A 26783-nucleotide genomic window follows, 5' to 3' on the forward strand; every position below is an offset into this window, starting at 1 on the left:
GACAGAATGCTAGAAATGTTCACTCTTAAGAGTATAAATAATATTTGTTAAATATAAAATACAATTTAATTTTCCTGGTTCTTTTTAGAATGGATATTATCTTCATTTTATAGATGAGGAAATTGAAAATCAGTACATTTAAGTAATTTTTTACATATACTTTAGAAAGAAGGCCTTAGCAAATGGAGAGGGAGAAGGAACATTGAGAGATAAAAAAACAAGAAATATAAAATAATACCCTAAATATGAGCAGAGAAAAAATTTGAAGCAGAAAGAAGCTCAAAATATCACCTTGTTTGGTGATTATGAGGACAAACACCTTCAAAAAAGAAATTTAATTAAAGTGGAGAAGGTAAGAGCTAAATTGCAAAGAGTTGAAGAGTTGAAAAATAGCAATGCACCGATTGTAGATTAAACTTTTGAATAATTTGGAGGTAAAAGGAAAGTATGATGGGTGTTGAAGGAAGGACAGAATTTAAGAAACCATTGTGTGTGTGTGTGTGTGTGTGTGTTAATGTCAGGATGCATGAAATTAAATCTGGTTGTAAAGAATGGGAAAGAGAAGATTAAAAGTTGATGGGAGAGACATGAATGATGAGGAGTGAAATGTTAAATTTATAATAGGAGGAATGACTAAATCTAATTAGCTCCAAAGTTCAAACACTGGCATTACTGGTGCTTAATATTGAATTTATAATAACATTTTAATGTTCATAGGTGGATATTAACCGAAAGTCAAACTGGAAAATTTGGAAATTCTGATTACTGAGGCTGTTCCTGGTACAGATCCCACCACATACTTTAAACCCCATCCATAGTAGAATCTGACACAATGAAGTGAGAAGGCTATACTTTTTCACACCTATGAAGGGATCTTACAAAAAGAAGCACACAGAGGCCATAGGGGTAAGGAAAGAAAGATGAAAGTCAAGGGCTCAGGTCTCAAGAGACTAAGGCAGATAATTTGAAGAAAGATGAACTGCTCCTGATGGATTCTGTTTAAATCAGGTGGCAACCTGAAGGAAATCAATATTTTAGATATGCTTCTGGACATTTTTGGGTGCTTAATGAGCTAATAATAAGGTAATCCTATCTAATAAAAGAGTAATATGCAAATTAACCATCATTCCGCTACACCTAACAGCCATGCCTACCAGCCAATCAGGAGCAATTATGCAAATTAATCCAACCAAGATGGCTGTGGCCATGGAGAGAGCAGGAAGGAGGCTTGGGTTTCCCTGGCAATGGAGGAAGCCAAGCTTTCTGCACACCCTGGCTGGCCTAGGCCTCTGCTTAAGGCTACCAAGTTTCAATTATAAAAGATGAATAAACCCCAACAGATATGGCTGCTGCCACAGAGCAAGCAGAAGGCTTGGCTCCATTCCAGGCTACAAAGTTTCAATTGTAGAAGATACATAAACCCCAGATACCAGGGCCTCTGCTCGGTAACCAGGGGGCATGGCTGGCCTGCAAACCACCACAGACCCCTCGCCCAAGCTGTCCCATGCCCCAAGGGAACTCCCCCCCCTGATCCAGGACACCCTTCAGGGCAAACCAGCTGCCTCCAATCCATGCATCAGGCCTCTATCCTATCTAATACAAAAGTAATATGCAGATTGACCATCTCTCCAACACACAAGATCAAGATAGCTGCCCCCATGTGGACACAAGATGATCCACAAGATGGCCAGCAGTGGAGGGCAGTTGGGAGGGACCAGGCCTACAAGGGAGAGCAGTTGGGGGCAATTAAGCTTGCAGGGGAGGGCAGTTAGGGGTGACCAGCTGGCAGAGGAGGGAAATTGGGGGCAAACAGGCTGGCAGGGGAGCAGTTAAACATCAGTCAGACTGGCAGGGCAGTGGTTAGGGGGTGATCAGGCTGGCAGGCAAAAGTGGTTAGGGGAAATCAGGAAGGTAGGCAGGTGAGCAGTTGGGAGCCAGCAGTCCTGGATTGTGAGAGGGATGTCTGATATCCTTTGAGGGGTCCCAGATTGGAGAGGGTGCAGGCCAGGCTGAGGGACACCCTCCTTGTAGATGAATTTCATGCACCGGGCCTCTAGTTTAATAATAATCCATACCATCTCTCCTTCCATTATTAAAAGTTTAGAACTTGTGGTATATAAAATTGTTGCCAAACCTAGAATACTATTTTACTGGGCACTGTGGGGTTATAGAATATATATGCTAAGTTTTGAATTTAGAAATGAGAGTGGGTAAAAAAACAGTCCTATAACTCAGAGTACAGAATATTGTATTGGGTTGAAGCAAAATAAATAAATAAATAAATAAATAAATAAATAAATAAATAAAAAGACCTTTTAAAAGATAATCTTTAAAAAACATTTTTCTTTTAGTGTATTGAGCCATTTATTTCTATTATTGAGCATGTGTTTCATTTATTTCTTTTTTGCTTCTATTTATCTTTATTGTTGAAAGTATTACAGTTGTCCCCTCAATCCCCGCTTTTCCCCCATTGACCCCTTCCACTCCACTCCTGCCCTTTAAAAAACCCTACAAGGTATTTTTTTTCTTTATTTTAATGATTGGTTTTGAGATTTAAAGAGGGTGAATAATTTCCCCGGTCTTACAGAGCCACTGACGGGAAGAACTCTGCTCTCCGAACTCTAGTAATCTGTTCATGTTAATTAGCTCCTCGGGGAGAAAATCATTAAGACAGAACATTGTATTCCAAAGGGATGATGAAGTCTGAGAGGAGAATAATAAATTGGAAAAAGGAAGAAGGACAGAAACTTAGATGGTTATAGTTTGTAACCTAATGGAGGAAACCAAAGAAGACTGTGTTCAGTAATGTGGAATCCTGGAACCAAAGCCAAGTGAGAAGTGAAAGCTAAAAACAGAAAGATAATAAAATAATAGAAAATAATCTTAGGTGAAACAAAGAACAATTGGAAAAGAAAAGGATATTAAGAAGTCAGTGCCCCCAACAATTAATCAGTAGTCCTCAACAAATTAGAATTTCATGGAAGATTAAAAAAAAAAATGCCTGGGCCCTATCCCAGACTAATTAAATAAGTATCCCTGAAGACAAGTATTTTTTTTAAATCCTTATAGCTGCCTTTTCTAGGAATTCATCTCTAATCATGCTTGTCATCCTCTGTGTAACCTTCCTGACCCTTCAACTTGTCAGCCACGGGAGGATGCTATTTGTCTTGCCTCCTTCTCAGGGATGGAGTAAAGCTTGAAGCAGATAAAATGTGCTTGTTGCTGAGTAAATTGTAAGCCCTATAGCAGCCCTATTTGCTGTAACAGTGATTTAACAGTGGTGTTTGCTCACATTTGAACTATGACCTTTGAGAGACACTACTCTTACCTTTGCTGTCTCATCCACAGTGGCTCTGAGGATAGCAACTTCAGCTTTTAGGAAATGTCTTTGGGAGCCTTTTACGTTCCTTAAGTCATTCAAATCTACCCAGAATGATGCTGGCTAACTAGGGGGTAATACCAACCTACAGCATTTCATCCCATAGAAGTGTCTGCATACGAGAGCCGTGGAGGTATGAACTGAAATTTGGGATGTGAGAAAAGCCAATAAAGATGAAGGACACAGAATTGAGTCAGGCTGAAGGGAAAATCCAGAATCCTAAAAGCACCCACTACAAGTTATACCTTCTATTAATGAATAAAATCACCATCATTCTTTGTAGATACCCTGCCAATCATATGCCAATAGAATATTATTCATCCTCATTTTTTTTTTTTTTTTTTTTACGAAACTCTGGCTGGATTTATCAATGATGAAAATGGGGAATAATTTATTACTGACCCTTTCTACATGTAAAAAAAAATCATCTTTCTAAGCATAAAATCTGATTCTCTGAATTTTATGCCCACATTGCTATTAACAGCAGGAGACTTTATTAAATGGGTGTTTTTTCTTTTATGTGGTTACTCAGGTTTTTTTCTTCTGCATACATAAAAATCTCAGCAGGTGCCATTCTTTGGCCTGTCTTCGTCCCGAGAGCATTTCTAGGCAGTCTGAATAAGAATGCATAGATGGAAATTTCTCTGATAAGAATTTCCTTAAAAAATAAAATGTCTAGAAAGTAGAGTTGGCATTATTGTTTTAAATGTCTTCAGTGGGAACTAGAATTTGAAACCTAATCTCCTCCCTTGTTATTGACTTGCCCTGGGTCAAGTTAAAGGCCTGCAGTTACCTCTGCCTCTCAATTCATGGGAATCTGTTTGACCCCGTGATGAATAATAGACCTAATGTATGAATCTGAAGTTGATCATTTCAACTTTCTACTCTTGCCTGTTCTAAAATGGGGGAATTTAGCTACGAGTGTACCACAGGGCACATTGTTATTTTGTTTGTTTATTCATTCAGTAAACAGAGTTGAGTGCTTATTGGATGCTGGGCATCATAAAAGAATATTTACATATAAAAATGGTCTCAAAGAACCTTTAATCGACTGAGGGAGACTATGTTCTCTAAAGAGATAACATTTAGATTTTCACTGATGGAATTCATTGATTGAATGAATAATTCCAGGGATTTTCCTCAGATTTCTCTCAATCTACCTTCATTCAGGGCTTTAAATGTATTCACGTTTAGTGTATTCGCATCCAGTTCCAGGGCTTTAAATGCTATCTATATGCTGATGACTCCTAAACTTCTATCTCCAGCCCTGACCACTTCCCTGAATTCATACTCAGATCCAACCAGCTACCCTAAATCTCAAATAAATGCCTAAAAAAAGCACTTTAAGCTTAACATGTGTGGCACTAAACTTGCATTTCAGTTTATGGTGGCACAGGGTAAAGAAGTTGATCCCATTCTTGATTCTTTTCTTTTTCTCTCACTGTCACATCTGATCCATCAGAAAACCTTTTAGGCCGACAATTCTTAACTATGGTTCAGGACCCCCCAGCAGTCTAAAAGACCCTTTCATGAGGTCTGTGAGGTCATGATTATACAAACATATCTTTCCCCTTTCCACTCTCATTTGCACAAGTGCTTGATGGAGTTTTCCATTGTTGTTTGATGACATGCAGTGACATCATAGCTCTGACGGCTAATGAAATGTGCATTTGGGTTCCTGTGTTTTAACAGTATCTCAGTTTTAATATATTAAATAGTTATAGATATTACCCCCCTGTACAAAAATTAGGGTCTCCAGTAATTTTTAAGGGTATGAAATGGTCCTGAGATTTAAAAAAAAAGTTTAAAAATTGTTCCTCTAGTTTTCTTTTCAAAATAGATCTTGAACCTGCCACTGTTGTATAAGCCATTAATACTGGACTTTTGAAAAAGCCTCTCACTCTGTTTCCTGGCAATGACTGTTGTGCCCTTATTATTCTTTTACAAATTGGCAGGTGGACTTACATAAATCAGATCATGTTATTCATCTGCTAAACTCCCAATGTCTTCCCATCTCACTCAGACTCAAATCATCCATCACCTTACATAATTTGACTCTCTCTCTAACCTCTTAATCGATCTCCTGTCAGTTTCCACCTAGCTTACTTTACTCCAGCCCCACCATCTTATCTCCACTGCCTCAGATAAGCCACGTAGTTCCTGCCTTATGTTTTTTATATGCATCATGGACTTGTCTGGAATGCCTTTCTCCCACTGACTTAGGTGGCTCATTTTCTTTCTTCCTTCAGGTCATATTCAGATGCTACTCTGAGGAGGCCTTCTCTGACCACTGAATATAAAGTAGCCTCAACTTCATGTTATAGCTCCTTTATGCTAGTTTTGCTTTGTAACATATTTTAAACCTGATTTAGCATTTATGTGTTGGTCAGTGTCTTTCCACTTGAATGGATGTTCCATAAGAATAAGAATAATGTACTATTATGATTATTATATTTTTATTTATTTATTTATTTATTTATTTATTTAAATATATTTTATTGATATTTTTACAGAGAGGAAGAGAGAGGCATAGAGAGTTAGAAACATCGATGAGAGAGCATCATCGATCAGCTGCCTCTTGCACACCTCCTACTGGGGATGTGCCCGCAACTAAGGTACATGCCCTTGACTGGAATCGAACCTGGGACCTTTCAGTTCGCAGGCCGACGTTCTATCCACTGAGCCAAACCGGCTTTGGCATGATTATTATATTTTTAATCCTGATGTCTAGAACAGCACCTAGTACATAATAGTACATAATGGCACCCGCTGAGATTTTTATGTATGCAGAAGAAAAAAACCTGAGTAACCACATAAAAGAAAAAAGACCCATTTAATAAAGTTTCCTGCCGTTAATAGCAATGTGGGCATAAAATTCAGAGTACATAATAGGTGCTCAATAAGTATAATTTTAACTAACAGAGTATGGTTGGGTAAAAGCCAGGGAAAACTATTCTAGGAAGAGGGTACACAAATGGAGCTTTATATTTGAATAATTAGGTAGATAAAGTGATATATACACTTTCCAGGGAGCACAATAGAATAAGAAATGTGTTTATAGTTTTTTTTACTTAAGGCTGTGCCAAATTCACAATAGGGTATTCTAATAAGTCAAGAAGCCCCAACCACATATTCTACCCTCTTCCCCTCAATCAGACTGTCTCAATATATGTGAAGTACTCATTCTGAATGGTGCTCCTGGAGTAAAATGTTCCAGTGGTCAAATGTATTAGGGAATTATAGGGTTAAACACTTTTCTGCACTGAAGGATTTTTCATAGCCTTCCTCCACTTCCACTTTTGGAAACCCATTATTATTCCCCACAACTAATGATCCACAACACACAATTTGGGAAACATGATATAGGTCACTTGATATGCTTCTTTATAGCTGACCCTTGCAATTCCATTTTGGTTTGGTTTTTCCACTCATTCTGCACAAATTTGCACTGTTGAGAAAGGGTACATGATGGCTAAGCAATAAATCTGTGTCATTCATTTAGTCTGTTACAGAATGGTATCTATATATTACTTACCTAATTCTCTGAGCAATCTTTATCAGATAATAGGACCATTATAATTTCTATTTCATGTGTGAAGAAAAGTAAAGTAAGTATACTGTACCCTGTTGAAAAACAAGTTTTGAATCAATGATGTTAAATTCCTAAAACTGAAAAACAAGTAATTAGAAGGGCCTATATTTTTCACTATAATACAGTATCATTTAGCACCATTATATTTTACATTGATTGAATTCAATTCAATAAGTTTCTTTCAAGCACTATATTAGTCACTATGAACAATTTAAAAAGTTTGCATAATTGTTTGAGTTTGGTATACAAATTAGCTACATTGTTTTCTTTCTCTCCTAGATTCAGAACCAGTTGAGAGATATGATATAGAAGTTAGACAAATTAAAATTAAATGCCATAAATTTTATTGTTACTGTAGAACTGATTGGGCAATTGATTCTGGATATGTGGCTAAATGTGCTTGCTGTAACGTTGTCCCCAAATTAAACATACATCACAGCCATCTACAAGGTGGTTTTGATCCAGAAGAGCAGGAATGTGTAGATTATGCTGACATATTGGCTCTGAAGAGGAGAAACCCAGAACGGACAGAGCCTGGAATGCTTAGTTCTTTCCCCAAAGACATTTTGCAACTGAACAATTCTCATTCCATGGGGAGATATGAGTGAAGGGAGAATAGGCCGAGAATGTTACCCTAATGGAATTTACCTTTCTTGAGGAAACATGAGTTCAGAGAGTACAAATTCGGCTTACTATGATAATAAAATACCTAGTATAGTTTATTTGGTCAAGTAGCCTAGAGTGTTTGGATAACAAGGCTCACTATACTTATTTGCCATTACATCAACATCAGAAACATCTCTGTTTTCCTTATATTAATGGTACTACCATCTAATCGGTTTTCCAAACCAGAAATTTGAGTTGCCCTACAGCCTTCCCTTTTCTTCTCTCCCTATCTAAATAGCAAACCAAACCATCTCAATTTTATTTCCTTAATATTTGTGAAAGCTTTCCTCTTTTCTTTGTTCCTACTACAAATGTCTTAATTCACCTGCTCTTGACTTGATTATTGAAATAACTTTTATAATGGCTCCCTTGCTGGTACTCTCATTTGCTTCTAACTTATTTTCTACATTTCTCACAGTAATTTTCAGGTTTTAATATTATTATTTTGAAACAATCAAAAAAGTACAGCAAAATTAGAAAACAATATAAAGACCTTTTTGCCTGGAATCATTTGTAAGTTGCTGATACTATCAGCTCCAAACACTTCGACTTGTTAGTTCTTATGAACGCGGGCATTTATCCTTAACTCGAAAACAACTATCAACGTCAGATATTGAACTTTGACATGTTACTAACATTGAACCATATAACCCGATTAAAATATCACTAAATGTCATAATATTATGCTTTATGGCAATACAATCCCGTCCATAACCATACATTGTGTCTAGTTCTTATTTTGTTTGACCTGGAACAATTTCTTGGTCCTTTATAGACTTTAAAACCTTCATATATTTGAAGATAACAGATCAGTTATTTTATAGAATGTCCCTCTATTTGAGTTTGTCTGATATTTCCTTATAATTGGATTCAGGCTATTTTTATCTTTTTCAGAAAGATGTAGAAGAATTTTTTATTATATCATCTTAGGTGATACCTTGTTTTGATTTGTCTTATTCCAGATGATGTTCACCTTGATCACTTGATTATGTTTGTGTCTCCCAGGCTTATCCACTGTAAAGTTACTCTTTCCTTCTGTAAGTTATAAGTACTTGTGGTATGTACTTTGAAACTATATTAACATCCCATTTCTCATAAAACGTTGCATTTAGGTAGACTCATGTTTTCCTATTGTATTCAGTGCATTATATGCTCCATTACTATCATCATACTCTATAATAAAAGCCTAATATGCAAATCAATCGAACAGTGGAACCACCAGTTTATGATGTACACTGACCACCAGGGGGCCGATGCTCAATGCAAGAGCTGCCCCCTGGTGGTCAGTGTGTTCCCACAGGGGGAGTGCCATTCAGCCAGAAACCAGGCTCACACTTGGTGAGTACATAGGCAGTGGCGGGAGCCTCCCCCACCTCCACTGCAGGCAAGCAATAAGGAGTGAGGGGTCCCAGGCTGCGAGAGCCCTGGACATCCTCCAGGGTTCCTGGACTGCAAGAGGGTGCAGGCCAGGCTGAGGGACCCTCCCCCCTGTGCATGAATATCATGCCCCGGGCCTCAAGTATGACATAAATTTCCATGACACTGATGTGTTTTATTCCAAAGGAAGTCCTATGTATTGAACTTAATCTTAAAACTTCATATCTTAAATTCATCTATGTAAGTACTTGTACTGTAACGTCTTTCTGGTTTGAACTTAACCTCTTTCTTCTATCTACTATTTATTTACTTCTTGGTGATAACCCGCATTGCAATTGCTTTTACATATTCAGGAGTGGGCAAACATAGGTTTATAGTTGTGAATACATGAAACAGTTTATTCTTGTATCATTACATATTAATTATTGTATTATTTTCCATATGAACAACTGTAAAACTACTTTTGCCCACCCTATACTTCGGGTTAAATGTTCTTTTAACCTGTAATTTTCTTACTAACCAAACCAAAAAAGGGGGTGCCATTATTTTATTATATAGGAAGACATTTGGGGTAATTGTCGGGAAAAATAACTGCAACATGGTGCAATGGAAAGTGTATGCATTGCTTTGAAGTGTTGAGAGATCTATATTGTAAAACTGTCTTTGAAAGTTACCTAGTATCCTTTGAGAAGTCTCAATTTCCCAACCTATAAAATGTGATAAATAATATTCACTTTTCAGTGGTTGTATTTGCATGAAAAGCATATTGTAGGATGCCCGACACAGCATGTATTTAATGAGAGGTATTGTTAGTAATGATGTAAAGTAAGAATTGGAAAGCAGAATGACTTTTGGTGGGTTAAAAAGCAATGCATACTGCACATTTATTTGTAAAATAATTTCTCTGCTCTCATGCACACAGTAGCATATGCTTCCTGTTTTTGCTGCTCAAAACATATCTTCTATAAATCATTATACAATTACCTCCTGCTGTTCTTAAACAGAAATTGAAAAAGGAGAGAAAGACACAAATTGCCTATATCAGAAATGAAACAGGGAATATTACTACAGACTCTACATACACTAAAAGGTCAATGAAGGAATATTGCAAACCACTCTATCCACATGAATTTGACAATTTAGTGTAAATGAGTAACAAACTAGCACAATTCAACCAATATGGAAAAGGTAACATGAATAGTCCTATAGCTATTAAGGAAATTGAATTCATAATTTATAAATCTTTCAAGAAAAACATGTTGGTTTTGCTGGAGAATTATAATGGATAAAGAAGATTTTCTTTTTTAATCCTCACCCTAAAAGTGAAGATATTTTTTTCATTGATTTTTAGAAAGTGGAAGTGATGGGAGAGAGAGAAGGAGAGAGAGAGAGTAGAGAGAGAGACATTGATGTGATTGCTTGCCTTCCTAATGCACCCCAATCTGTGGTGGTCATTGAACCTGCACCCCTCAACTGCACAGGCCTATGCTCTAACCACTTGGCAACACTGGTCAGGGCTTATGGATGATTAAATTCAATTCTAAACTTTTTCCCCCTGAAACAACAGAGGAACTTGCAATCTATTTATGAAGCTAGTATTTCCCTAATACCAAAATCAGACAGTATAAAACAAAACAAAAACACTAAAAATGCCCAATAACAGAAAAAGTAAATACCACAGAGCAGTATTCCCTCATGAATATAGACACAAAATGTCTTAACATTATATTAGTAAGTAGAATTCAGCAAGATATAAAAAGCATTATACACCATGACCAAGTGGAGTTTATTCCAGGGATATAAGACTGGTTGAAAATTAATGAAGAAGAAATACCACATGATCACTGAAGTAGATCAATTGAAGCAGAAAAAGCCATCAACAAAATTCAAGATCCACTCATGATTTTTAAATATATTTTTATTGATTTCAGAGATGAAGGAAGAGGGAGAATCATTGATCAGCTGCATCCTGCATGCCCCCTACCGAAATCGAACCCAGGACCCTTCAGTCCACAGGTCGATGCTCTATCCACTGAGCAAGACCAGCTAGGGCCATCCATGATTTTTTTAAAAAAAATCTCAGAAAAAATAGAAACAACAGAGAACTTCCTCAACCTGATCAAGACCATCTCTAAAATTCCTGTAGCTAATATTTAAATATTTAATGGTGAAAATTTGAATGCTTCTCAGAATAGGAACAAAATGAAGATGTTTACTGAAAGTTCTGGCTGTGCAATAAAAAAAAGGCATAAGGCACGTGGATTGGAAAGGAATAAATAAAACTGTTCCATTTGCAAAATAACATAATTGTCTAGATAGTAAATACCAATGAATCTACCAAAAAACAAAAAAAAAACAAAAAAAAAAACAACCCTCCTATTAATAAGTTAATTCAACAAGGTCACAGGATGAAAAATAAACATTAAAAAATTCAATTGCATTTCTATAAGCTCTCAATAATCATATAGACACTGGAATTAAGAATACAGTAGCATTTATAATCACACAAAGCAAAGAGATATCTAACAAAACATGTATAGGACTTTTGTATAAAAATACAAAATAGTGGTAAAATATATAAAAAATGCAAATAAGAGTATAGAGAGTGTTTATGGATTAGAAGACTCAATAGTAAAGTTGTAAATTCTCCCCCAATTGATATACAAGTTTAATGTAATTTCTCAAAATCCCAGCAAGATTGTTTAAAGATATATACAAGATTATTTTAGAATTTACATAGAAATATAAAGGAATTGGGATAACTAAAACAATTATGGAATAAATTGGGAGGAACTAGTCTTCCCAATGTTAAGATTTATTTTATAGTTACAATATTCAAGACTATATTAGCAAAGGGATGGACACAATGGAACAGAAGAGAGAACCCAGAAATAGAGCTACACAAATATGCCAACTGATATTTGACAGAGGTGTCAAAGCAATTCAATGGAGAAAAGATAGCCTTTTCAACAAATGGTGTTGGAGCAATTGGGCATCCATAGGCAAACATCTGTCCTAAGTCTCATATCTTAAAAATTAACTTAAATGGATAACTATCTTAAATGTGAAATGTAGAATTAGAAAACTTTTAGAAAACAATTATAGGAGTTACTTTTTTTGAATCTAGAGCTAGGTAATATGCTCTTATACTTTATAATTAAAACATTATCCATAAAAGGAAAAATTGACAAATTGTGCTTTCTCAAAATTAAAAATGTTTGCCTCATGAACTGTTAAGTGATGAAAAGACAAGTGGAGACCGGAGAAAACTTTTGTACACCACACACCTGCTAAATAAGAGTTTCTAAAATATATAAAGAATACTCAAAACTAAATAGTCATATAAAAACAAGCAATCCAATTAGAAAATGGCCAAAGACATGAAGAGTCATTTCCCTGTAGAGTATATACAAATGGCAAAGAAGCACATGAAAAGATGTTCAACATCACTAACAATTAGAAAAATGCAAATTAAAACCCCAAAGAGCTATCACTACATCTATCAAAATGACTAGGATAAAAAGTAATGACAACACCAAATGCTGGCAAGTATATGGAGAAATACATTGTTTGTGGAAAGTAAAAGGGTACAGAGACCCTGGAAAAATAATATTTGAATATTTGAATACCTAATTCAAAAAACTTTTTGCAAGAAAGTCATGACTATTTAAATGCTGGGAGAAGCTTCTCCGAGAATCAACTTCATGATTTGGAGGTAAAAAAACATTCCCCAGGTTTTTAATATCTATTTTCAGTCCAGAGCAAACACACTTTTATTGAATAAAACCCAAAACTTCTAATACCCTTTCATGTCTATATATATATATACATATATTATTTCCAATTCAAATTTGAATAACTTGTATGAAGAAACTCATATGAAGAAACATATTACATGTTTTTCATTAAAAAAATTTACACTCATGATAATGTACGTTAAATACTATGGTTGTATTAACAGTTTTATAATTTCTTCCAATAAAAAATGAGAATATATGTTAATTCATAGCCAAATATCTCTATATAAAATGAAATGAATTAATAGAGAAAAGCATAACATACAAAGATTTTTAAATTTTCTGCCTTTCAACACTGAATTACTGTAGGGCTTAATACATAGTTTGTTTCTGTGCTCCACCCACTTGTATTTTCTTCAACACCCTTTAAAACAATGATTTTAAAAAAAAATCAATGCTGTCAGTAGACTGCAGAGTAGGAAAATTGCTTGTTGATGTAAATATAGAAACTCAAGAGCATTAGGCTTTTGCTCTACCTGTACTTTATGTTGCTTCTTTTTGCTTTATCTGTAGTGTCCTGATGAGGGGCTGGGGAGAAATTCAATTTAAAATTCCATATAACTGTTTTAATTTCAGCTCTCTCAATCTCAAGTTCACTGCAAAATGGAATGAGGATTAGCTACTTTCAATACCAATCTTAATGGCTTAAATGAGAGAACAAATTTTAAGTTCCTAGAAGCGTGTTACCTCCCCACGGGTACTTGATATTTGCTCACACCCACTTTTGCCTGTCTATGTTTGTCCATAATCTATATAGCAGAGGAATGGTATTTTGTTTACCTGAAGATAACAAGTTCTTTTTTTAAAAATATATTTTATTGATTTTTTACATAGAGGAAGGGAGAGAGATAGAGAGCTAGAAACGTCAATGAGAGAAACATCAACCGCTGCCTCCTGCACACCCCCCACCAGGGATGTGCCCGCAACCAACGTACATGCCCCTGACCAGAATCGAACCTGGGACCCTTCAGTCCGCAGACCGACGCTCTACCACTGAGCCAAACCGGTTTCAGCTGAAGATAACAAGTTCTATATCTTCAGAATAAGCCTTAATCATATCAACTATTATATTCATGACAAAAATAAAAACAAACACAAAAGAACTGTACTCCATATTAAGATTTTTTCCCCTTTTACTGAAAAGAAGAAAATATTATTTTCCATTTGTATGACATCTGAATAAAAGTTTAATAATATTTATCCCTACCGAATTGTTGTCTAGACTTCTCCATACAGGTTTAAAAGTTCTAGACAGAGAAACAGTAGAATTCTAACTCAAAATGGTGAACTGATCCCAACTGTTTACATCTTCTTTTTCCTGAAATGCAATTAGAATGGTAAAATAAGTATACAAATATGAATAACTCCATGGCAGCGATGAAAACCAGACAGTGGTATAATCAGAGACATTTGGGAGCTTCTGAAAGAAGTTCAACTGAAAAGAGAGGAACCAAGCTCAATGAACCAAAGTAAATAACCTCTGAGAAGATGGAGTTAATGCAAGAAAAATATTATAATCAGTATCCTCAGGAAGATTTGAGAAATACTTGAATTTATAAAATTAAGGTGAAGCTATTTTAAAATGGAATTTTTTGAAAATTAAAAATAGGATCATATTCTAATGATATATTGTCATGGGATGTAATGTACAGCCTAGGGAATATAATCAATAACATTGTAATAACTATGTATGAAGTCAGGTGGAGGCTAGACTTATTGGGGGATCATTTTGTAAGTTACACAAAAAATAGGATTGTTACACCTAAAGTTATAAATTAAAAAATTGCCTCAAAATTTTATGCCTTATTTGTTAACTGAGGTAGCCCCAGAACCTAGAATAATGTCTGAAGCATGGCTGTTGGTCTCTAGTACTCCCCCCACCATATTTTCTTTTTTTTATTGTTTAAAATATTACATATATTAGTACATATATCTCCTTTTTTCCCCAATGACCTTCCCCAAGCCTCCTCTATGCCCATCTCATGCCCTCCCCTCCCCTCCCCCAGTGTCTTGTGTCCATTGGTGTGCTTATATGCATGCATACAAGTCCTTTGGTTGATCTATTTCCCTCCCTTCCCAATACTCCCCAGCCTTCCTGCTGTAATATGACAGTCTGTTCGGTGCTTTACTGCCTCTGTATTTATATTTTTATTCATCCAGTTATAATGTTCTTTATTTTCTATAAATGAGTGAGATCATGTGGTATTTATCTTTCATTGCCTGGCTTATTTCACTTAACTTAATGCTCTCCAGGTCCATCCATGACTAGTACTTTTTTGAACTAGACAATTAATTTGTTTTTTGAACAAATTAATGGGGGTGCTTTAGAAAACCAAATTATAGAATACTCCCAAAATATAAAAAATAGGAAGAGTCAAAGAAATCTAGAATTTACTAAAATTTCTAGAAGTAGGAGAATCACAATAGTTATTGAGAGAGAGTGGTATTAACACAGGAATAGACAAGTAGATCAGTGGGTATATAATCGAGTCCACCAATGTAAAGCCAGTCATATTTGGAAATTTAGTGTAATAAAGGTGGCATTTCAAATCAGCAAAGAAATGATGGTATTGGCTAGTAGGCTATCATTTTTTGAGGAAATATTTAGAATTAATTTTTTTGCCATATACCATTAACACAAAAATATTCTAGGTTGATTAAAATTCTAAAAGAAAATACTACTGGTCTAGCTTCCCATTTATTTATTTTTTTACCATGCCACCTCCATCTCAGGTTTGGAAAATATTTAAGAAAGCATCTAGTTTATTACCATTGACTTGACATAATTTATCAATAGTTCAGTGTTTGAATGCAGAGTCTGTCATTTCCACATATGTTTATGGAAGTCACTTGCTAATTTTCTGACTTTCATCCATCTTCCCTTGGAAGTCATTCTGAACTTGAGTTTAATTTAATACCACCATTGACTTTTTCTAGCACCACTTTGTCTTTGTACTGACACCAGAATGTCCCTCTAGTCCTACTTGACATTTTATTGGGAGGTTGATGAGGTCCCTTTATAATGAAATTAAGTGAATTCAAATGATTTTAAACTCAAGTAAGTGGATTTTAAAAGTGTCCATTAGTTTAAGTAATGTGAAAATAACAGAGGAGGAAATGTAAAAGTAGATATTTGAAAGTTACATTCCAGTCCAGAAAACACTTGAAAATAAATGAACACATTGCCTAGATCTTACCCTAATCAGGAGTTGCATGTTCTTATTTTACTCATAAATGAATCATATCTGTCTGGGTTGCAGAAATGTCATGAAATTATTAAGGTTGTATCAGAATATATTAGTTCATTTACATCTTTACCAAATGTAAAGAGAGTCTTATGGTAACTGGTTCTGATTAAGAGAATCCAAAGTAAGGGTAGGAAATTCATGCCTTTCTATATGTGACACCAGTAAATTCGCACATTACTCTTTTTAAGGTAATAACCTAAGATGGCACTGGCTTAATGGATGTGGGACCAATGCAGTCCCAATGGGCATCACTTTTAGAAGGACCTCATGCTTGGGGTTTAATGCTCCTGGTCAACTGTCTACATTTCTTAATGATTTTTATCTATGAACTAGAGGCTTGGTACACAGGATTTGTGCACTGGTAGGGGGGCATGGCTTGCGGGGATGGACCTGTTGCAGGAGCAGCCACTGATCCAGGTCAGCTGAGCAGTGCTCCCACTGTGGGAGTGCACTGACCACCAGGACCCAGCTACTGCGTTGAGCACCTGCCCCCTGGTGGTCAGTGTGTGTCATATCAACTGATTGTCTGATCATCCCATCATTCTGTCGCTGGACTTTTATTATATAGGATTTGTTTTCTAAGTGAAGTCTGTGTGGAGCCTGTGCTGGGGCTTGGAGCCTTGGCTCATCTGTGGTTCACCTCTCACCATCTCCCCACTTTATTGGGCATGTTATTCACAGTGAGACCCTGAACATGGGGAGGAGAGAGATGAGGTGCACATGCTAAATTGCAGGGCAGAGCTTCTGGGTGCTTGTGAGAGTCTGCTCTCATCCGTGAGTGTCCCAATGCCCAAGGGAATGAGACATTAAGTAGCAACTAAGACTACATGACAGATCTAGAAAGAGACCATGGAAAAAAGGAAAGCTTGCTTTTATATCTGCTTTTGGAACAAGGGGCCTCACACCTTCATGTTACACTGGTTCCAACAACTCTATGGAGCTGGTCCTGACTCTTTCACAGTTATTCGTGTATCTGTTCAATTCCAGCTCCTCAGAGACATTTCCTAATCACTCTATCACAGGGGTGACCCACTTTTTCTGTAAAGGACCAGAGAACAAAGTAGTTCGGGCTTTGTGGGTCATAGAGCCTCGGCTGTAACTGCTCAGCTCTGCTGTGATAGTATGAAAGCAGCCGTAGACCACATATAATGAATGGGCATGTACATGTTCCAATAAAATGTTATTTATGGACACTAAAATGTGAATTTCATGTAATTTTTACCTGCCATTAATATTATTTTTCCTTTTCCTCTCTCCCTTCCCCCAAACATTAAAAAATAGTCAGAAGCCTGAATTTGGCCCAAGATCTGTAGTTAGCTGATTCTGAGGTAAATATGTGTGGGAGCAAGTCCTTGGGAAAGTAGGGAGAGATGAGCGCTGGACCACAGGTGAGGGAGGGAGATGTTTTAAAGGAGGAGTCACAATGAACACATTTTTTTCCCCCAGTGAATGTATTAAAATCAAAGCGAATATTCAGGCCCATCTCCATTTTTAATAATACTACTATCTCTTTGTTTTTTTCTCCTATTGTTATTATTTCATTTCCCCATACAGATATTCATTTAATCTTGCCCTTGTGCTTTGTGTTTTGAGGCACTATTTGCTTGTGTCTAGATGTGAACACATGGACTTTCCTTCTCTTTGAAGGCCTTTGCTTGCTACTTATGTGATCTTGAGTAAATAATCTATTTTCTCTGATCCATTGATTCTGTGTTAGTTTGTCTAAGTAGTGTTAGCTGGCATGACAGACCAACCTAGAATCTCAGTGGTTTAACATAAAGGAGGTTTTACCTCAACTTCTTATAAGGTCCAAGGTGGATTGAATGACCCTCCATCATTTTGGAACTACATCATCTGCAGAGTAAGAGAGGGTTGGAGAAGGCTCACTTCTACAGACAGTCGATTGGTCAGAATTAGTTACCTGACACCAACCTAACTGCACACAAGGCTTGGAAATAGCAGGGAACCTATGCTTATGGGGTTTTTTGTTTGTTTGTTTTTTTAAAAAAATATATTTTATTGATTTTTTTTTTATTATTAAAGAGAGGAAGGGAGAGAGATAGAGAGCCAGAAACGTCGATGAGAGAGAAACATCGACCAGTTGCCTCTTGCACACCCCCTACCGGGGATGTGCCCGCAACCAAGGTACATGCCCTTGACCGGAATCGAACCTGGGACCTTTCCGTCCGCAGACCGACACTCTACCACTGAGCCAATCCGGTTTTGGCATGCTTATGGTTTTGTTGAGTACTAAAATTATCTCTTAGAACAGGGGTTGACCAATGTTTTCTCTAAAGGACCAGGCAGTAAATATTTCAGGTGCTGTGGATAATACGGCTTCTGTCTAAACTCCTCCAGTCTGCCATTTAGACACAAAGTAAATGAATGGGCATAGATGTGTTCCAGTAAAACTTTATTTTCAGCAACATGAGGCAGGCCAGATGTGGGCCAGAGGCTATAGTTTGCTGATCCATAATGACTCTCCCTTTTTATTACCTCAGATGCTCAAAGAGCTTTGGGCAATTACCTCCACTCATTGGTCCTCACACGGGGTAACAGCAGATGGACAGTTCTGAAGAGGCAAAAAAGAATGGGGTCAGGTGATCACTGATCAATAGTTCCATCCCTTCAAATTTCTATTAGCCTAGCTTCCTTTCTCCAGATATCTTACTTGAAGTTATGCTACAGTGAGATCATAGCACTCTGCTCAAAGGAAGAAAGGGAAAATAAAATGTAGATTTGCATGACCATGCATTAGGCAGTCTATACTTAGTTTTGAGAGCAAACAAGCATACATTTTTCAAGCATCTGTGTATACATTTGTGTTTCCCATTAAAGAACATATCTTTTGGTATTCACCTAAGCAAGAAATATGTGAGTCACCCTAGACTCCTCCCTTAAAAAATCAACCTTCCCATCCAATAAGATGTCAAGACTAAAAAGCTAGCCTCATTAGCATCTCCTAAAAACATCTGCAATCTCTAACCCTGCTGCCATTGCTTTACTTAGGATCTCATTATGTCATGGCTGGAATTCTATAACATCCTCCTAATTAGTTTTCCTTCCTCAAGTCCAACCCTGACCAATCTATTCTCTAAATTGCTACAGTAAGTTTATTAAAATGCAAACTCAGCTATGAAAACCTTGCCTGAAAATCATTCAGGTTTTTTTTTTAAATGTTCACGTTAAAGACCAAACTCATTGTCATGACATTTAGAGTCCTTTATGATGTGGCCCCTGCAACTTACAATATCCCACGTCTTGAACCCACCACTATAGTACTTTGCACTATAGCCACCCCCACTATTTACAGTTTGTACTTCCCTTCTCCCCATCCTCTTTTGTCTGCCTACCCCATGCTTCCCACCTCTTCATCAGGATTCAATCTCCTGCTCATGGAGGCCTTTTCTGATTCCCTCCCTAAGGTAGAGACCCATCTTTGAGCTCCCTTTAAATTCTGTCCCTCCACTTATCATAGTCCTTTTCACCGTACTATATTATACTGAAGCATGATTCTTGGGTGGCTTATCTCTCCTTTTAGGCACCATTCTTTCTCCAACAAAAGTTTATTATCACCTGGACCATAGAAACAATGTCTTATTTATCTGTTCCTATCACAGTGCTTACCTTGGTATCTGCAATTTAGTCACTCAGCAGATATCTGTATAATGAATTCATGTAGCAATATATATATATATATATATATATATATATATATATATATATATATATAGCCTGTTTGCTGTTACTCTTTTGTGCATAACAAATTGTGTTCGTATATAAATAGAACTTTGGGTAGTCTGGGTTCAGAAACATTTATTTAAGAAACATTTAAATGTAAAGAAGTTCTATACATCAGTTAACTTGACCTTTATAAAGTTTATGACAAGGAAAATAATAAAAATTTGGTTTATGGCCTGTTTATAAAGTGAAACAAAAACACAACACAGCACAATAAAACAAGACCAAGATAATGGACCTTCCTGTATTTTTATTGCAGACTAGTATCATAGTTCATGATTTTGTTTTCTGTAAGAGAAAGTTTACTTAGAAAGTCACAGAGGCAGAAAAAGTGAACTGTAGAGGAAATGGGCTCAGAGCTTAGGAGAAAGGGAAAGGCAGGAAAACATGCCTTGGGGAAAGGTGTGGGCTGCTCTATTGGGAGAGCCACCCATAGTTCACGGCATTTAATTGCTGTTATACAGTCTCGAGGAAAGCACATTGAATGTGAAACTGAGATTCAGCAGCTTCAAGGACAGGCATTTCACGAGAAACCAGTGGTGACATTGAACCCTGGTCTTTCATACTTCAAAAGCATCTGAGTCCTGTGGGTACTCATTTGAATTCTATTACTGAGTTGATGTGGCATAATAACAAATGACTTGCAGTTTCTTGTATAACAATATTTATGCCTCTTAACCTTTTTCATTAAAATATTGCAACGGTGAAGGAATAAAGCATATTGTGATCATTTGTACCCTTTATGTAAAAAAATAACCTGTAAAATAAAGATACTTTCAGTATCATTTAGTTTAGATTATAGGCTAAATGATATCTACTTTAAAAGCCATTATCTGGAAGAGACAGGGCAGATGGAATATTATGCAGGAAAACAATCTGTGAAGTACACATTAAATTAACAGATATTTGAGGGCAATGGAAGCATTAGTAAACCAAAAGTAATTGTACTTTGGGGAAAGAAACTTATTGTAAAGAGATTGCAGTTAACCTCTTGTTAATTACTGTGAGATTGTTACTATTTCAGTAGTATGAATGAGAAGAATGAAAAGTAAAAATACTTAAGTTGATTCTTGGAAAATGCACACAGTTCTGAGAGCCAAAAGGACTGCAATATTTTTATTGTTTTAAAATTTTTTTGAAGGACTATGTTAGAAGCTCTGCTAGGCACAGGGAAAAAAGTGAACATATTTAAAATCAAGGGGAAAAAATAGAAAAATGCTATTGGGAATAATCCATTACTGACAAGCGGTATAGATTATAGGTGTCATTATTCCATGATTTTAACTTTTATGTTTAAGTTGACTTTTCTTGCTACTTGGGGATTAATTAAAACCCTTAAAAAATAAAATCAAAGTTTACCTCAAGAACCAAGCAGATCCTGGAAAATGCCCTATATAACTTTAATTAATTCTGATGATAGAATTTCAGCATATGGTACTTGGGGACAATATCTAACACCACCGTTCCTTGGGCTACATAAAGAATTAAAAAAAAAAATAGAATTGCCCTAATAATGCTTCAATGTCATGAGATCCCTTTTATTGCTAGATTCTATATCCTCAGGGTCTGGCAAATGCCTGATGTTTCATAAATGTTAGTTGATTGAAAGGTGACTTATAATTGCAAGTTTCCAAATTGCTCATTAAGAGAAATTCTGTGCACTACATTTTTACATACTTTTGGCAAAACCTAACAAAGAGTACAAATTATTTATTTATTTTTTATTTTAAAATATATTTTTATTGACATTTTACAGAGAGGAGGAAGGGAGAGAGATAGAGAGCTAGAAACATCGATGAGAGAGAATCATCGATCAGCTGCCTCTTGCACACCCCCTACTGGAGATGTGCCCACAACCAATGTACATGCCCTTGACCAGAATCAAACCTGGGACCTTTCAGTCCGCAGACCAACGCTCTACCAATGAGCCAAACTATGCCATCATAGTTTTTCATTAAATATCTTTTTATTATTTAATTTATTAAGGGATTACTTAGTCCCTCTGTAAAGCACAGTTATATTTTAAGTATAAATCCAGTTTAACTGGAAAAAAAAATCGTCACTTAGATAAAAGTGATGGGGAGATGGGGCTCAAGATGAACATGATCATATTAATACTGTTGTCGTGCTCATTTATTTTAGCCCAAACAACGAACCTCTATTGTGTCTTCTCTGGATTTCCATCGGACGAATCATAACCAAGATTATTTCGAAATCAACACGTCCACAGGGTGTACAAGCTTCCCTCCCAGCCCTCCTGCTAGTCCACCCACCTCTTCTGTGGGAACCGCAGTTGTCAAGAATGAGGACACTGGCCATCCAGGTAAAGCATTGCAACTTTATGCAGCTATATTTCTCAACTTTCAAAACTAAAGCCTTTGTGAATTAGATTCATTAAGAGGAACCCTTTGTACAAATTGTGCTGGGTTCTTTGATCACCTACATGTGAGGCAATGTAGGGCTTTATGATTTTTGTCAGAGTATGGGTATAATATTCTTTCTGAATACATTAGTGGCCTTTGAGGCATTAGATATTAAAGATGATGACATAATGCTATTATGATAGTGGAAAAAAAGCAGAGACCTAGAAATGTTCTTCTTCCACTACTATTTATCCCACTCCACATAGTGGTAGAAACTCATCAATATATAACATCTAGCTATGAGGCTAGAGACTTTGGCTCAAGGTTATCTGGGAAGATTAAATAGGACAGTGTGGTCTAAGTGGGCTATCAATCTACTCAAACCAAAGTGAATTTAGAGAAGAGGGGTCTGAAGATAAGCCGGGAGGTAAAGGGGAGATTAGGAAACAAACCACCCCCAGGAGTCAAACATACCTGGTTCCATCCAATCAGATTTGCAATGTTTCCGTTCTTTGGGGGCTAATGACTGGTGGACAGAAATATGAGAAAGGTATCTTCTGTTTATGTCTAATTTGAAGTAAGTGAACTATTCAACTACTTTTCTTCAAAGAGAGATTATTTGAAAACCCAATTAATATGACTTTTAGAATCATAAATTATTGTTCATGTATGTAGTCCATGTGATTATTGTTCAAAATGAGTGTGTGTATAACTATGTGAAAGAATAAACGTATACTTATTTAAGTCCTTTACAGTGGCTGCACTTTTAAGAACACTTTAAAGATTAAAATAATTTCAAAAATTTCAGAGAATTATTTTCCCCTAGGAAAACAACTAAGATTTTTAAAAATAATGATTAATGTAAGTGGGGAGATCAATATTCTGTGGAAGCTATACTTCAGTCTTCCCATGGCAACCAGAGTGATATTTACAAAATGTAAATCAAAGCATGTCATCATTGTACTTGAGATGCTAGATTGCTTCTCACTGAACTTAGAATGAAGTCCAACTCCTTACTGTGGTCAATGAAGTTCATTGTAACCTTGCTCCTAACTAGCTCTTTAACCTAAAATTTTGCAAACCTATCCTGGCCCATACGGACTGTCTTTGCTAGGCATTCTGGTCCTGGGACTTTTGTACTTTGGTTCCTGCTGCCTAAAATCATGTGACTGAGTGTCACTTGGGTTTTGACTCAAATGTACTTCCTCATAGACGCTGTCTCAGGTCCCTTCAATAATGAAAATTATAGTAACAATGATGCAAAAAGAATAATAGTAATAATATTAATAAGCAGTAGTATTTAAGCATATGTTTAAATATTTTTCATAATATTTTCAATATTAACTTTAATTTATAATTATTATAAATATTTAATGTCTTGAATTTAATATCTTTAATATTAAGAAGCAATAAGTATTTAAGCAAATACTTAACACTATGCTTCATACACTATTTTAGGCATTTTATGTATATTAACTCATTTAAACCTCGTAACTGTTATATGAATTAGGTGTTATTTTTTATACATAAGGAAACACAGAAAGAAGCTAAATAACTAAACAACAACCCATACTAACAGAGCTGGAATTCAAACGTGGTGGTAGAGTCCATGTTCTTAAACATGTTTCAACATTGCCTAGTTACTTTGGTCAAATCATCCTGTTTTTCCCCCCAGAACCTATTTACTATCTAAAATTATATTGTTCACTTGTGTACTTATTGTCTTCTCTCCTTTTTCTATATTTGTGATTTAGAATGGATGGGTCCCTGATACATTGTAGGCTGCCTAAGATTGTTTACTAACTATGAGACTGAACTTCTTACCTAGCTATGAAACTTAAACCTCTTTATGCTATGGATTTTATCTATAGACTTAAATTAACAATTAATTAATTAAATTAGCTTGCCCGGTAGTGCAGCCATGCATGTAAAGTGATTAGTGCTGTGTCGGGTACATAGAGTTAAATAAATGTTAGTAACTATTAGTAGTAGTCATTATGTTAGTGAAACCTAGTATTAGTCAGTGAGCATGGGCATTTAGTGCATGTCTGCCTTGTACCAGATCCAGGTTTCCAGGAGAGGAGAGATGGGACATGATTTGTAAATCAAAGTGATATGCGAATCCCAGGAAGGGTTGCTGGCATATAACTCATACTTAATACTTAGTTGAATTACTCATTCCGGGTTTAAAAAGTTAAAATGAGAAAAATGACATTGATACTTGATTTTTGGAAAATCTTTCTTATTCAATAGTTTTACTTTTGTGTACTAATTGGTGTGGGGTTTTTTAATGATTAATTTTGAAAAATTTCAACAATGCTTTGAGATAGATAATATTTATTCATTTATTTATTTATAAATTAAGAGTAAGAGAAGTTATGGGGCTAGTGCCCTTTCTCCACTCTGACCACCAAGGGGAGAGGAAAGGAACACATCCTGTTGCTGTCTGGATTTCAGTGGCACCATCCAAAATGTGTGGAGAAATTATTATTTCCCACACATTTCAAAATTGATATTTTCAGGCCTGACCTTTGAACAGAAATAAAATCTAACCTTTAACAGCTGAAATAATTCCAAATAGCACGCATGTTACTATGGTTTCCTAATGTGATATGTCACCTCCATGTTACATCAAAAATCTTAGAGTGGGCTGATATTTAGTAATAATGAGTAAGGAAAGATAGTGCTGATTGTTTTACATCAAAAAGTAAAGTTTTAAGGTAGGTATTTATCTACTGGGGAAACTAGCATTTTATTATCAATGTTTTGCTAACCTTTGCATTTAAGAACCTGCACATGCAAGTGCTACCACATAGGATATATGGAAAGAGGACGAGTCCCGGTGTCAGTTCTGTCTCTGATTTCCTAGGTATTTTCATCAAATCACTTAATTCCCTGAGAGGGGTGTTCCAAACAGGGGTGTTCTCTCCTGGTTCTCTCTCTCTTTCTTTCTTTCCTTCTTTCTTTCCTTCTTTCTTTCCTTCTTTCTTTCCTTCTTTCTTTCCTTCTTTCTTCCTTCCTTCCTTCCTTTCTTTCTTTCTTTCTTTCTTTCTTTCTTTCTTTCTTTCTTTCTTTCTTTCTCTCTTTCTTTCTCTCTCTCTCTCTCCCTCTCTCTCTCTCTCTCTCTCTCTCTCTCTCTCTCTCTCTCTCTTTCTTTCTTTCTTTCCTTTTTTCCCCCCAAAATATATTTTATTGATTTTTCACAGAGAGGAAGAGAGAGGATAGAGAGTCAGAAACATTGATGAGAGAGAATCATCGATCAGCTGCCTCTTACACACCCCCTACCGGGGATGTGCCCACAACCGAGGTACATGCCCTTGACCGGAATTGAACCTGGGACCTTTCAGTCCGCAGGCCGACGCTCTATCCACTGAGCGAAACCGGTCTCGGCTTCTGGTTCTCTTTCTGATCTTGACCGCCACAGGTCTCCTTTTTGTATGAACTTCTGAGTTATCTGAGAGCCTAGGTGATAAAGCATTTCAGTCCAGTAGGTACCCCTAATTGTTGCCAATGTGTTCCTTTTCCTTGGGTAACAGGTTTTTTTTTTTGTTGTTTTTGTTTTTTTTAAAAATAGAAATGGTGGAATTCTGCATCTACCATGTTTCCCCGAAAATAAGACATCCTCCGAAAATAAGACTTAGCGCATGGAAAGATAAGACATCCCCTGAAAATAAGACCTAGCGCAACTTTGGGAGAAAAAATTAATATAAGACGCTGTCTTATTTTCGGGGAAACAGGGTATTTGAAAGGTAGAAGCAACATTTTTTGGATTGGTTGGGTGGTAGGGTATGAGAAAATGAAAGAGACCAAAGATGTGACTTAAGGATTTGTTGGTCCTTTTGACTTCTGGAAGGATGGACTTGATATTAATTCAGGTGAGAAAACTCAGTTTTGGATATGTTAATTTGAAACATTATTGTATAATCAAGTAGATAAGCTGAGTAGATAGTTGAGAGGGATTTTTTTTTAGTGGGATAAGGAAGGGTGGGATGAAGCTATGGGGTAATTTTATATTTATCAAATTAAAGGGTATCAGTTTTAAAAGACTGAGAATCAGTGCTTTAGCCCACAATGAGTTACTTGAGAGTTCGGAGTTCCTCAGTGAAAATGTCCTGGACAGGTGTGCTGTGAACTGCTGAGGGAAAAGAAGCTGAGAATCATCAGTAATAAAAGGTGCTTCCTCCTTATGTAAAGTTGCTTCCAGAAAGCTCTATGAAGAATTTTGTTGACTAGCACTTTTGGACACCTGCTTAGGAATTTAACTACCCTGGATAAATAATTATCTCCAATTGCATTAGTACTTTCCAATCATCACCTCCTGCTGGAGAAAACTTCTCTCCAAATGATACAAATAACAAAAACAAAAGCTTTTAAGTGCTTAGCAGCATCCGATGCTTTTCTGCAAGGGAGAAGAAACATTAGAAAAGAACTAAAATTAGAAAGGAGAAGGTGGTGTGGACCTTTCACGCTGCTTGGGGATTGCCAGAAAGCAAATGAAGGCCTTCTTTTTAATTAGTTCACACGGCCTGGAAATAGGCCTCCTGAAGCTGGGGCAGTGTTATTCCGGCAGCCGTTGGACGCAGGCAGCGGAGGGGTTCTCTGGCCTCCAGCCAGCACGAA

General features: G+C 36.3%; 1 protein-coding gene across 12 annotated transcripts in view; it reads left to right on the forward strand.

The window, feature by feature from the left end:
- ANKS1B (ankyrin repeat and sterile alpha motif domain containing 1B) overlaps nucleotides 1-26783 on the forward strand; it is a 757254-nt gene that overhangs the window by 241963 nt on the left and 488508 nt on the right. For all 12 annotated transcript variants that reach the window (XM_036456619.2, XM_036456625.2, XM_036456621.2 and 9 more), the window contains exon 12: nucleotides 21943-22123. In XM_036456619.2, the coding sequence (XP_036312512.1) occupies nucleotides 21943-22123 (181 nt within the window). The remainder of the gene's footprint in view (nucleotides 1-21942; nucleotides 22124-26783) is intronic.

Source organism: Pipistrellus kuhlii, unplaced genomic scaffold (genome assembly GCF_014108245.1).
Source record: "Pipistrellus kuhlii isolate mPipKuh1 unplaced genomic scaffold, mPipKuh1.p scaffold_m20_p_3, whole genome shotgun sequence".
In the NCBI taxonomy this organism is placed as follows: domain Eukaryota; kingdom Metazoa; phylum Chordata; class Mammalia; order Chiroptera; family Vespertilionidae; genus Pipistrellus; species Pipistrellus kuhlii.